Genomic DNA, 14402 nt, shown 5'->3' with positions numbered 1-14402 from the left:
GCCAATAAAAATGATATATAAAAAAAACTAAAAGAAAAAAGATGCATTGAGCAATAAACGGAAATAACAATATAAAAAAAAAAATAATAGAAAATTGTGTGCTACAGGTTTTGATCTCTAAACCCAAAAAATAAAATAGCAATTGTGCTACCAACTCAACCAAAATTATATTTAATACTCCATGCGTCTCTTAATACAATGCCTCTTTCTCTTTATTATGTGAGGAATAAATGCTTAAAAGAGACATTGTATTAAGGGACGGAAGGAGTATATAATATGGGTGCAACTCGATTGTATTATCCTGACAACCCCTGTATCCGTCCTTGCAACTTACATAATATTTATGGCTATAAAAAGATAGACTTACGTTCAAATGTTACTTTGAGTAACATACATCTCAAAATAAGATGTTCAATTTGTTTATATTTATCCATGTCATCTCTTTTTTAAATTCAATAAATCACTACTACAAAAAAGGCCTTAGAGAACTATTATAATAGGCCTTATAGAACGCCTTAGAGGCGTTCTTCTGCTAAGGATGTGTAAAGTTTACAAAACGGGTGCAAGAGGCGTTCTATATGCAAGGGAAAAGAGAACGGGTACAAGAGGCGTTCTATATCCAAGAGATAACCGTTCTCTTTCCTATTTTATATGTTTTATATAAAATGAATAAAAGAGAACAGTTAGCTAAGATAATCGTTCTCTTTGTCAATTTTTTTTTAAAAAAATTATTAATTTTGCATCACAGAGGTTGCATATCAAATCAATTAATAATTATCAAATCAATTAATAAATCAAATCAAATAGAATTGAAATTGTAAAAGTCAAATATCAAATTAAAAAGAACCTTTATTACTAAGTATTCTTTATATTCAAATAATTACATCTCAAGGACATTTTGATACAATTCTATACCCTAACTTAATAATTATCAATGTGCTAAACTGCTAAGAACTTCAGAAGTGCAACTTAAACTGCCCATGAAATTCGAAACCACCTCCACCAACAAAATTAATTTTGATACAGTACAGTTCAACCACAGCGGAGCTTCAACAACCTGAACTAACAGCAGTGCTTCCACCAACTTGAACCACTCCCTAGTAGCGCCTCGACCAACCTCGACCATTGCAGCATCTCCACCAACGTCGACCACCGCAATGTCTCCACCAACCTCAACCACCGCAGCGCCTTCACCAATAGTGCACGCAAATAGTGAAGCCGCACCAAACACCCACAAATCATAGATGAAAAATAAAAAATTATAATCCAAATCATAAAATAAATATCAATTGATAAAAGTTATAGATCTAAAATTAATAATTAAGAATTAATTTAAAATGCACTTCCAAATTTACACACCTCCAACCACCTTACACGACCCACCAATCAATTCAATGTCAGCCATCACCTACCTTAATAATGTAAAACCCCAATCAACCCACAACAACTTGCGACCATAAACAGAGAAAAATCGAGGTTTCAATGGTTTGAGCTTTCGCGCACCGTATTGCATCGAAGTTTAGTTGTAAATATAGGAAGAAGACGACGGAGAAGGGGTTAATCGGATGTCAGCCGGAGTTTTTATGATGATCAGACTTTGAGGGATAAAGGTAGAAGATAAAGGAGTAAGGATTTCAAAGGAGGGAAGAAGCAAGAAGTGCGTGAGATAGAGGATGAGGAAATGAAGAGGGGAAGTTATTTGAGAATAACGGCTCTTAGAGGAGTTAGGGTTAGATTTTTTTTTTTTTTTTTTTTTTTTTTTTTTTTTTTTTTTAAGGAAAATTAGGGATAGAATTTTGGGCCTCTTGGTATGTTAGATTTTTATTTTTATTTTCATTTTTAAAAAAATAATGTTAAACATATGGAACGGTTAACTAAGAGGAGCGATCTATATTGTAAGTGTAAAATTTGGATATATCAAATAGAACGGTTTACTAAGATATGCGTTTCTATGTAATAAAATCACAATTTAATAAAATAAAAAAAAAATCAAATAGAACGGTTAACTAAGATAGGCGTTCTATATAATCCTAGAGATTGCATATCTAAGTTAACCGTTCTATATCTTGCGTTTCTTATTCTAGTTTTTGTAGTAGTGAATTTTGGTTTTACCAGCAAAATTTTATTTGTTTTTACATGTATTTTATTTGTTTTTACATGGTAAGGTCAATTAGGCCCTTGCCAAAGGCTCCTATCATAGAAATACCTAGCTGGCAATGCTCTAGAGGGGTAGGGGTCAGGTGAGATTTGTTGCTAATGATGAGGATTGAACCTCGCACCTCGAGGATGCGAGGTAACCTCCCATCCACTACATCAAGAGATCTCTCGATTTGTTAACAATTAATATGGTTTGGAATGCAATTTTGAGTTATTAGTTATTCAAAGCGATTTCCTAATATGTTAACTGGTTTTGTGTACGGGTTGAATCAACTAACCCAATTTGACCAAAGTTAGTGTGATCTAGTTAACTGGTAAGACAAGCTGGTATAACCTAGTCGTCCTTGTGTAGAAAAATTGGTGGGATTGGTCGGTTTGTCTATATTTAATTAGTCTGTTGGCCAAAACACATCGATTTTAGTCAAACTATTTCCTTTTTTTTTTATAACTTTCAGCAGGTAGTGATGACGACTATGGTGGTGGTGTGCTCTGATGCACAGTAATAGTGGTGGTGGGATTAGTGGATTTTTGGTGTGTTTTTGGTGGCGTTGGTTGTTGTGGTGGTGGTAGGAGGAGTGTGAGAGGGAAAGGGTGGAAAGGTAATGATGTCAATTTGACGCAAAATGTAGGCAAAATCAAGTAATTTAAGGCTTTATTTAGCGATTTACTATATTTACTTCTACTTCAAAAGCTAAAACACCTTCTAGTGAAAACTGAAAAGACAAGCTTGTATATATCTCGTATTTAAATTTAAAATAGGGATTTTCCAAATGATACCGTACCATTGAACTATTGACTTTTTCGAGTGGTACCCTTATTTTATCTTTCTTTCAATTAATGCCACCCAATTTTTATACTAATCAATACAACAAACTTGTTATTAAAATGTTAAGTATAGGTTAGTTTGCTAATATAATTACCTTAATACCCCTTATCTTCCACTTCCCTCCATTTTTTTAGTTCTTATTCCTCCCATTTTCTGACCTTTTCTTCCATTTTCACCCTTTCCCCCTTACATTTGCAACTTGAATTTCCACCTTCTTATTATTTTTGCAGGAAAATTTTGACAATTACCACCTTTTTTTTATTGAAAATTACCACCTTCTATTTTCAAAAAATCCAAAGTTACCACCTTCTTGCCTCCCAACTACCACATGACGTCATTTTGGGCTCATTCTTTCCCTTTCCTCCCTATTTCCCTCACATTTCTCATTCCTAACTCGATTCTCATCCCTCGGCCCCTTTCACTTTTTCCCCCAAACAATCAAAAACACTTCAATTCACTCCTCTAAATTAAAATTGACGAACAATTATTGGTGGTTTGGGAGAAAAAAAGTGAAAGGGGAGATGAGAAGCCACATAAGAATAAGAAATGTGAGGGAAGTACGGAGGGAAGGGAAAGAATGGGCCCAAAATGACGTCACGTGGTAGTTGGGGGGCAAAAATGTGGTAATTTTTGATGTTTTTGAAAATAAAAGGTGGTAATTTTCAAAAAAAAAAAAAAAAAAGTGATAATTGCTAAAATGGACATAACAGAAGGTGGTAATTGTCAAAATTTCCTTTTTGTAGTGTAATAAATTTTTCTTTTTCTTTTCCTTTTTTTTATTTTTAGGATGATGTTTTGTTCTTTATCAAGACCACATTGATGAATTGTGAGCAAATTCTTGGGCTAAACAAATAGAACAAGTTTTATGACATGATCAATTGAACATTCCCAATCTGTTTTCTTGTTTACCTTGGTCTTGTGCTCTTTGCTAATGATTACAAAAGCAATTAATATTACTAAGTGAGCCCGATCATTAAAATTAATTAAACATTTGACGGATAAAAACTTTGGTAACGAATCTCTGTTCAAAACCACTAATGGAACCACCGCTATAGTTTTCGGAACCAGCGCTATTATATTTAAAGCTACAATGGCGGCTATTGAGGTTGTTGAGTAGAAAGAGTGAGCGCATAAGTAATGGAGGGTTAGAGGCAATATTATACTCACAATGATGAATCCTGTTTGGAATTTTTTACTTTAAAAAAGAAAATAATCTTCTACATTTCTCTTAACCTATAAGAACAAAAATAGTCACGTGAAATCAAGTTTGATTCAAATTGGTGAATAACTTATTAATATCTAACTTCTATAATTTTGGCTAGTGTAAATTTAAGGAAAAAATTAGAAATAATAACCCCAACTTTGGATTATTTTAGAATAATTTGAACTTTGGGGGTAGTTCTTTTTCTTCAATCCCAAAAACCGGTGACAAGTTGAATGGGTTAATTTTTTTTTTTTAAAGTGTCACGTGTCATATGTGAATTGGCTAAAACAATTTATAAAAAAAACAAAATTAAAAAAAAACGCCACCTAATAATTCCGACCACCGCCTAAACCCCCTAATCTCGGCCACCAGCCAAACAGCGAAAACCAAACCGATCCCCAAAAGGGCCTAACTACCTAATCCCGGCCACCACCTAACCCCCTTCCCATTGCGTCGGTTTCCTCCTCACGTTAGTGCTGCGAACCCCCACCGTCCCTCTTTATCCCCGGCAACAATTCTCAATTGAAAACCACCATCCTCCCTTGAAACCTCTCCCTCCTCTCGAAAATCCCTTAAACCACCTCCCCCACCATCGAAAACTGCCAAATACCTCTCCCCTACCATAGAAAACCCTAGCCGCTAGGGTTTTGAGGTGGTGGGAGGAAAGATTTGGGGTTTTTGGCAGTGGGGAAGGGTTTGTTGGTGGTTTCGTGGTGGAATGGGAAAGTGTTTCAGGGAGAGAGGAAAACAGCGACGCCAGGTAGTGGGGGAAGCGTGGCGGGCCGGCGACCGAGGGGCGGCAAGTTGGCAGCGGGGTGGAAGTTAGGGTGGGTCGGTTGGTGAAGCGGAGGTTGAGTGGTAGTTTTCTGATTTTCTGGGTTTTTTCCTTTTTTTTTTAAAAAAAATTTTAAATTTTTTCTGGACCAATCAAGACTTGACACGTGCCAAGTGACCTGATATAATAGGTCATTAACTTTTGTTGACCGGTTAGGAAATGAAGAAAAACAAGACCCCCCTAATATTTGGATTATTACAAAATAATTCAAAGTTGGGATTATTCAACCAAAATTGATGAAAGTTGGGATTATTATTTCTAATTTTTCTTAAAATTAAAGATATTTATGGTCAAAGATGAGTAAAAACTTGCATCGATTTACGAAACAGGAACATCATTTTGAAACGGAGGAATTATCTAATTAGCTAGAGACCTGTAGTGAATGTGCAATGATTAAAAAGCAATATTATGGAGAGTTGCCAGATGAGAGGAGTTAAATTTAAAGGAGAAGCCTCCATGGAAGGAATACAAGGGGTATTACGGTAATAATATTAGCAAATTAACCTATACTTAACTTTTTATAATAACAGCAAGTTTACTATTTTGATTAGTACCAATCGAAAGAAAAATAAAATAAAGTTACTACTTGGAAAAGCCAATAGTTTAATGGTACCATTTAGAAAATTTCTTTAAAATATCAACTAATTTAACAGTAAAGTCAGACAACAATCAGTAAATATGTTAATACTTCATAGGCTTGCACTAATTTCTTTCGCTAATCAAAGTAATATTACTATAAATATTGCTAAATAAATTATTCGCCAAATAGAGTAGTCAACAACTCAACATATTACATATGAACATGATTACATGAAACATGTGATTATGCATCTAATTAGAATTTAATAATCTGCCCTTAAAAGTCAGTAAGCAGATTAATCAAACAATCTACTACCCACCCTTTTATTTATTCTTTAAAAGTTTCTATTGTTTCTCTGGTATTAACCAAAAACAAACAGGATCAACTTACACAAAATTCAAATTTTGCAGCTAATTTTGATCTCAGCTTTAATCTCTTTTTCTCAATCACAATCCAAGATTATCAAGTCTCTACCTGGTTATCCTGGCAATCTACCTTTCACCCTCGAAACCGGGTAAGATATATCATCGTACTGATTATTTTATGTTCCCTCCGTCTCTAACAGTTCTTCCTAGAAACACTTTTGTACAACGATTATTTGTCAAGGTATGCTAATAACAAATTGAAAAAAAATTATATTTTTTTGGTTGGTTATTTATAATGAGGCAGATATATAGGGGTTGGAAAATCAGAGGAAGTGCAATTATTCTATTACTTCATTGAATCAGAAAGAAATGTAGAAGAAGACCCTCTTCTGCTTTGGCTTACTGGAGGTCCTGGTTGTTCTGCTTTCTCTGGTCTTGTTTATGAAATCGGTAGGTATCTGTATCTTTCACTTAAAAATAAGATAACAAAAATAACGATATTATTCATAATATATAGTTGTGTCGTTTTTTCTTCTTGCTCCTACTTTTTTTTTTTTTTTTAATAATTTATTTATTTTTAGTAGGTTTAAATTTGTGCAATGTTTACACTAATACACAACCAATCGTACGAGTTGTTTTATTCAACTAGTTGGTGCATAGTCGAGAAAAAATAAGTTTAAATAAGTTAATAATTTTGAAAATAAATTCAAATTTATGACAAGACGAATAAATTTAGACAACAAACTTATAACAAGATTTAATATGAATTATTCAAATTAAGATATATTAAGTTCAAATAAACTTCTTTAAAAAAAAAAGTTCAAATAAACTCAGATAAAATTAGATAAATTCAGACAATATATTAGACTAGACGATTAGTAGTAAAATTCTGACTTACTATTTCAAAAATTTCTTAGTCAAGCTTTAATATATATACATATATATATATATATATACATATATATATATATATATACACATATATATATATATATACATATATATATATACATATATATATATATATATATATATATATATATATATATATATATATTAAAAAAATAAATAAATAAAAATTTGTGACTATATTTGTGTATTTTCCTTATTTTTAAAAAAACTCTAGCTTTTGCTTGAGTGAGATAGTACAATATTATGACAAATAAATTAGATAGAGCAACTTAATAGCAACCTGTTTTATCTTCTAGTTTAAATTGTCACATCATCTTTTTTAGTTATAATTTTTCTAGCTAAATTTTACTTTAATGCATGGCAAGCTAGTTGTCATTTATTTTTTTCAACTTTATTCTTCAATTAATTAATACCAGATGTAAGCCCGTGCGATGCACGGTTCTAATAAATTATTTTATTTAATTTCAAATTTTGTATATTTATGAAGATCATTCATTAAATATATGGATAAAATTTCTAATATCATAAGATAAATTTTTAATTTTAACACTAAAGTTATCTTTTGTTGTTTTATTAATTTTATGTGACGCTTGAATTTAAAATCTCAAACCTTATTCACTAATTTTGCTTATGTGACAATTTAAATTTTTAATTCATAAAATAAATGACAAATCTAGTTTTTTTTAATTGATCAAAATAAGTCTTTTGGCTATGTGTTTATTTAATATGCTCGTTCTATTTAAAATGGTAGTCTCATTTATAATTGTTTAACTATTAAAAATTATGGGAAATTAGTCATATGAGATTTAGTTTTATTCGTCTTAGTCTTTTGTCTGTGCATTTATTTAATATACCCGTTATGTTTAGAATGTTAGTCTCATTTATAATCGTTTAACTATTAACAATTATGGGAAATTAGTCATATGAGATTTGGTTTTATAATATTTGCTAGGAAAAGATTAAAAATATTTGCATTCATATAGATAAATATTTTTATTTTTTTTTTAATTTTTAAGAGAAGATAATTATAGGTTTTTAAAAATAATTTAAATTTTAATTATTCTCTATTCGTTGTTTTTACGTATCTGTCAAAATTCTTAGATATTATTCGTCACTTTTGCTTAGGTGGCGAGTAAATTTTTTAATTCTAAAATAAATTATTAATCTAATTTTTCATTGGACAAAATAATATCTTTTCTTATGTGGCGTGCCAAATACTCCCGAAAAATCCCGTGCGATGCACGGTTCTAATAAATTACTTTATTAATTTAAAATTTTGTATATTTATGAAGATCATTCACTAAATATATGGATAAAATTTCTAATATCATAAGATAAATTTTTAATTTTAACGCTAAAATTATCTTTTGTTGTTTTATTAATTTTATGTGACGCTTGAATTTAAAATCTCAAACCTTATTCACTAATTTTGCTTATGTAGCTTTTTTATTGATCAAAATAAGTCTTTTTGTCTATGTGTTTATTTAATATACTCGTTCTGTTTAAAATGGTAGTTGATTAGGGGATTTTTCCCCACCAATCACCATCTGACAAGTGGACCAATCAGGTTCCGCCATGTGTCCGTCACATGGGCCAATAGGAGCCTGCCACGTGTCAAGCAATGATCCGTCCACTATGGACCAATTACGACACGACACGTGTCCTTCCCATGACACCTGGGATAACCGGTCACCTAGGCCCAACTTCCGTGGGAAGCCCAATCAGCCCAAGGTTAACCTAAACCTAGATTGACACGTTTCCCGAGGTTATAAATACCTCCCTTAATCCTCATTAAGGGAGATTACGCAGATTACACACATTAAACTCTCTCACCTAGAGAGACCCAATCACTTTAATTTCCGCATTAATTACTCCTTAATCAAGTACTAACTTGACCGTCGGAGGCGGATCTCCAATCATCCGGAGCATCCGTTTGTTTTGCAGGTACAGGCGTCCGGTTCCAGTCTCGGAATTGTAACTCTCCCGCAGGACATCAGAAAACCCCGAAACATCTTGGCGCCGTCTGTGGGGAGAGTACTTTGGAGATGGTATCCACGTTTGTACCGGCTCCTGAAGAGAGACGTCCCCTGGACGACCCTCTAGTTCAGTCGGACCACGATACTGAGAATGAATTTGAAGTTGAAGCTCACACAGCTTCAGACGGGACCCTAAGGGCCCGACGTACCCGTCATACCGAAAGGAGGGAATGGGGACATCTTCAAACTGGAAGCGATCCAGCAGGCGCACCGCCTGTTCGGCAGCAGCCGACTGATGGGTCTGCTCCCATCACAAGGAACGAACTCATGACCTTCATGAGGGACTTCAAGGGAGAAATTCAAGAGTTGATCAAGAAGAAGCCGCCTGCTCTGGACAAGGAGCAGTCGGCTAAGAAACCCTCCACTTCACGGAAGAGGAAGCCAGTTCAAGGGCGAGAGACGACCCCTCATCCTAAATCTAGGAAGTGGGAGCCACCTGCCCTTGATTTCACAAAATACCGTTTTCCTACTCCAGGAAATAGGAAACCTGTTCGTCATATTCAGGCGGACGGGTCGAGGAAAACATACACAAACGCTCGGCTACTGCTAGAGCAGAAGAAGAGTGGCCGATTGTCAGAGTCGGCCTCTACTTCAAACTTCCAAGACAGTCTGCGAAATACCTCGATGAGGCATACTCAGTCGTATCATGAGAGTCAGTCAGGCGGCACCTCCCGTGAGTCCGGCTTTCATAGCGACCAGGCGGTACCAAACTTACCGTTTGTACCGCAACAACAGTATTTTTTACAGCCACCTCCGTTTGGTGGACATGCAGCAAAAAATGTCCAACCTATGGACTGGCAGCTACGGTTGCTTAGACTTGGTGAACAGCCGTCGGCCTTCTCCAAGGAAATTACTGAAGCCGCTCAGCCGGTCAAAGTGAAAAATGTATTAGTAGGCGCCTATGACGGCACTACTAACCCAGAAGACCATCTGATGGCATTCACCAACCTGATGTACCTTCAAGGGTTGGATGATCCCACTTGGTGCAAGTGTTTCCCAGCGACTCTCAAAGGAATCACACAACAATGGTTCGGCAACCTGCCGACTGGTTGTGTAAATAACTTCAAGACGCTTGCTTACTTATTCACCTCCAACTTCACCATGAACATCCCTGCGAAGAAGACGACCCTTGATTTAGGAACAATTCAGCAGGGCGAGAAGGAGGGGCTTCGTTCTTACATCAGGCGGTTTAACCTGATGAGAATACAGATTCAAGGGTTACCGGATGAAGTAGCCTATACTGACTTTTTCAGAGGTCTCAAAGACGGGTCGACCTTCAAATTTGATTTGGTCTGAAAGAGGGTGGCGACTCTTCAAGAGGCCTTGATTGAAGCGGAAGCTTATATACAGGCGACTGATCTTTTTAGTACGGTAAAACAGTCAGACGGGAGAAGGTCCGACAAAAGAGAAGGACGACAGAAACAGTCGTCAAACAAAGACGAGAAGAGAAAAGAGGTATGGGCGGCTGATTCCTCTAAACAGCCGGCCCAGAAAAAGAAAAAAGAATTCAAACCATACTCCCCAAAGTATGCGTTTAACAAGGATAGCCAATTTATCCTAAAGGAAATCAAGGGACGGATCTCAATTGAGAAGCCGGTCCCCATGAAGGGTTCTGCAAACAACCGGAACCAAGAAAAATTCTGTGATTATCATGAAGATGTTGGTCATCACACCAATGAATGCATCAGACTCATGCGGTATCTGGACCGCCTGGCTGAGCAAGGTGATCTTGACACTTATGTCAAGAAATCTACGGGGAACACTTCCTCGAAAAAGCAGTCGGCTAAAAAGAATCAACAGGCCGACAGTTCCGATACAGATGATGCAGTCGTCTACACCATTGCAGGCGGCTTCTCAGGAGGCGGCCCCACTATTAGGGGCAACAAAGACAATATCAGACGGTTAGATGTAAATTCCGTTCACCAAGAACGGCCCTCCAAATATTCATTTCCTGAGATTGTCATCACTGAAGAAGATCTAGGAGGGGTAAGAGGGCCGCATGACGACCCTATCGTTATTGAATGTAAAGTGGCCAACCAGAGAGTTGGCCGAATCCTCATAGATACCGGAAGCTCCTCAGATCTCATCAGTAGCAAATGTCTGTCGAAACTAAAATATCAGACTGATTGCATACATCCGGCATCCCACCCTTTAGTAGGGTTTGGAGGAGGAGTTGTCCACCCAGTGGGACGAGTGGATTTACCCATCCATTTGGGCGAAAAAGGGGAAGGACGACACATGGTAGTCCGGTTCCTGGTAGTAGAAGAACTCTCGGCCTACAACATGATTCTGGGACGACCAACCCTGAATAATTCCAAGTCTGTTATAATCCCATCTCTTATGTTGCTCAAGTTTGAGAGGGATAATGGAACAGTCGGGTCCCTAAGGGGAGATCAGAGGATGGCCCGTGAGTGCTATCTCTCGGATGTCAAGCCCACTGTTATGGCCACTGGGTCGAGCGGTGGAAAAATAGACCTTGACAATGTCAAGGAGAGTGCGCCTGTTCAAGAAGCAGGCGGCAAGAAGAGAAAGGCATCCCAGACAGGGGCCGCAAGAAAAGACAGAAAATAGCAATCATTGGCAGAGGAGCGGTCGGATGAATTCCGTCCTCAGCCAGCTGGTGAGCATACGGACCTAATCTTAGATGACTCGCGTCCTGACAGAACAATCAAGGTTGGGATGACTGCTCTAAGGGACCTGGGTGACGACTTTCACAAACTATTGAAAGAATACAAGGACATCTTTGCATTCGAAGTCCATGAAATGCCAGGCATTAGTCCTGATCTGGCGGTACATAAACTGGCCGTGGATCCAAAAAAGAAGCCGGTACGGCAGAAGAAGCGGAACCATGGCGAAGAAAGAAGTCAGGCGGCAGCCGCCGAAGTTAAAAAATTACTTGATGCAGGGTTCATTCGGCAATGCTACTTCCCAGACTGGGTTGCAAATGTGGTGCTTGTTAAAAAGCCGAATGGCACCTGGCGAATGTGTGTAGACTACACAGACTTAAACAAGGCGTGCCCCAAAGACAGTTACCCTCTGCCTAAAATTGATAACCTGGTCAACTCAACAGCCGGCCATGCTTTGATGAGCTTTATGGACGCCTACTCTGGTTTCCATCAAATTCCTTTATGGGAGAAAGATCAGGAGAAGACGGCCTTCGTCACTAATCAGGGGTTACACTGTTACACGGTCATGCCGTTTGGTCTTAAGAATGCCCCGACCACTTTCCAGCGAATAATAAACACTGTGTTCTTTGATCAGATTGGGAGAAATGTCGAGGCATATATTGATGATATGATTGTCAAGTCTAAACTTCAGAAAGATCATCTGTCGGACCTCCGAGAAACTTTCGCCACACTCAGGCGGCACCATGTCATGCTCAATCCCAAGAAATGTGTCTTTGGAGTTGAGTCTGGGAAATTTCTCGGATTCCTTATCAATCAGAGAGGAATAGAGGCGAACCCTGAGAAGGTGCAGGCGGTCATCGACATGCAGTCGCCTCGTACCATCCGAGAGATTCTAAAGTTAACAGGTTGTCTGGCGGCCTTGGGAAGATTTCTAAGCCGATCTGGCGACAAATGCCTATACTTTTTCCAGGCAATTAAGAAAAAGGAAAGGTTTGAATGGGGGCCGGATGCTGAGGCGGCCTTCCAGAAATTGAAATTTCACTTGCATTCCTTGCCGAGGCTGGTCAGCCCTTTGCCCAAAGAAGTACTCTACATGTACCTGGCCGTCTCTGATCATGCGTTAAGCGCTGTTCTCCTTGCTGAAAGAGACGGCTGTCAGCTCTCGGTCTACTTTGTCAGTCATGTACTGAAAAATGCCTAGTTGAGGTATCCCTTAGTGGAGAAATTTGGTCTTGCACTCTTCATGACTGTTAAAAAATTGAAGCCCTACTTTTTGGCACATGCAGTCGTCGTGTATACAGACCAACCTATCAAGCGGCCACTGACCATCATGGAGTCGTTAGGCCGAATGATCAAATGGGCCATAGAAATACAGAGTCTCGAAGTTACTTTCGAGCCTAGAAAAGCAGTGAAGGGGCAAGCCTTTGCTGACTTTATTGTTGAGATGACTCGTCCTCCTGACTCTCAAGTTACAGACCAAGTCTGGAAGGTATATGTGGATGGAAGCTCTACTTCAAATGGTTGTGGAGCAGGAGTCATATGTCAGTGGCCAGAGGGCGACAGGTACGAGTATGCTTTACGCTTCAGTTTTCAGGCCTCAAACAATGAGGCAGAATATGAAGCTTTACTAGCCGGAATCCGCATGTGCAAGGCGGCAGGAGCAAGAAAAATAGACGCCTGTTCCGATTCACAATTGATAGTGAGTCAGTACAATGGCGAATACGAAGCAACCCATCCGGCCATGATCAAGTATTTACAGGCGGTCCGACAAGCAGTCGGCTCCCTTGAGGATTTCCATCTGACCCAAGTGCCGAGATCAGAAAACAACCAGGCGGATGCACTTTCAAAATTAGCATCATCCGCCTCCTGTGATACTCCTCGAACTGTTTTTTGGGAAGTAATGGAGAGGAGAAGCATTGAGGAAGAACCTATTGGAATCTTAGACAGAAGCTCAACCTGGATGGATCCAATCAGGGTATATCTGACAAAGGGTACCCTGCCGGATGATCATCAACAGGCGGCAGCACTGAAAAAACGAGCAACCAGTTTTGAAATAATAAAGGGAGAACTTCACAAAAGGGGGTACCTTCAACCCTTCTTAAAGTGTGTTTCTCCAGAAAAGGGACGAGAGATACTAGACGATCTTCACTCTGGTTACTGCGCTTCCCATATAGGCGGTAGGACGCTTGCTCAACGCGCAAGGCGGCAGGGCTACTTTTGGCCTACTTTAGAAGCAGATGCAATGGAGATGGTGAAAAAATGTGACAAGTGCCAAAGGTTTGGCAAGCTAATTCACCGTCCGGCTACTGACCTCACTACCATTCATAGCCCACTACCATTTGCTAAGTGGGGCATGGATATTCTGGGTTCCTATACGCCTGCTACAGGAGGAAGGAGGTACATACTTGTTGCAGTCGACTACTTCACTAAATGGGTGGAGGCGGAGGCTGTAAAGGGAATCAAGACGAAGGATGTAATTTCATTCATTTGGAAAAATGTCATCACTCGGTTCGGGGTTCCCATGTCTATGGTCTTTGATAATGGTCCCCAATTTGAGACGCCTGTTCTCAAAAGCTGGTTGGGTGACCAAGGAATTGCACACTACTTTGCATCTGTCGGCCGTCCACAAGCAAACGACCAGGTAGAAGCCTTTAATAAAATCATCTCAGACGGTCTCAAGAAAAAGATTGAACGAGCAGGCGGCCTATGGGCGGATGAATTACCACATGTTCTATGGGCCATTAGGACGACTGAAAAAGGGGCGACTGGAGAAACTCCATTCCTCCTAACTTATGGTGCGGAAGCTGTTCTTCTAATAGAACACTACGAGCCGACTCTTCGAGTAATGCTATATGACGAA

General features: G+C 38.3%; 2 protein-coding genes across 2 annotated transcripts in view; one reads left to right on the top strand and one right to left on the bottom strand.

Annotated features, from left to right (window-relative positions):
• Positions 1–818: 818 nt before the first annotated feature.
• Positions 819–2151, bottom strand: LOC110712901. The gene is made up of 2 exons (XM_021891361.1): positions 1360–2151; positions 819–1188 (listed from the first exon to the last, which is right to left on the bottom strand). The coding sequence occupies exons 1-2, from the start codon at positions 1403–1405 to the stop codon at positions 932–934; spliced, it is 303 nt and encodes a 100-aa protein (XP_021747053.1). The 5' UTR covers positions 1406–2151; the 3' UTR covers positions 819–931.
• Positions 2152–5973: 3822 nt separating this feature from the next.
• LOC110712915 (serine carboxypeptidase-like 1) overlaps positions 5974–14402 on the top strand; it is a gene marked incomplete at its 5' end in the record, with an annotated part of 34503 nt that continues 26074 nt past the window's right edge. The window contains 2 exons of the mRNA XM_021891381.1: positions 5974–6116; positions 6272–6417. Of these exons, the coding sequence (XP_021747073.1) occupies positions 5974–6116; positions 6272–6417 (289 nt within the window). The remainder of the gene's footprint in view (positions 6117–6271; positions 6418–14402) is intronic.

The sequence above is a fragment of the Chenopodium quinoa genome, unplaced genomic scaffold (assembly GCF_001683475.1).
Source record: "Chenopodium quinoa cultivar QQ74 unplaced genomic scaffold, ASM168347v1, whole genome shotgun sequence".
NCBI classification, from domain to species: domain Eukaryota; kingdom Viridiplantae; phylum Streptophyta; class Magnoliopsida; order Caryophyllales; family Amaranthaceae; genus Chenopodium; species Chenopodium quinoa.
This window is presented reverse-complemented; position numbering and strand designations above follow the sequence as displayed.

Bases quoted from the DNA above. Each gene is read 5' to 3' on its own strand.
- LOC110712901 (XM_021891361.1), bottom strand. From the start codon at position 1,405: ATGGCTGACATTGAATTGATTGGTGGGTCGTGTAAGGTGGTTGGAG. The intron at 1,189-1,359 runs GTGTGTAAATTT...CTATTGGTGAAG, and splicing joins GTCGTGTAAGGTGGTTGGAG to GCGCTGCGGTGGTTGAGGTT.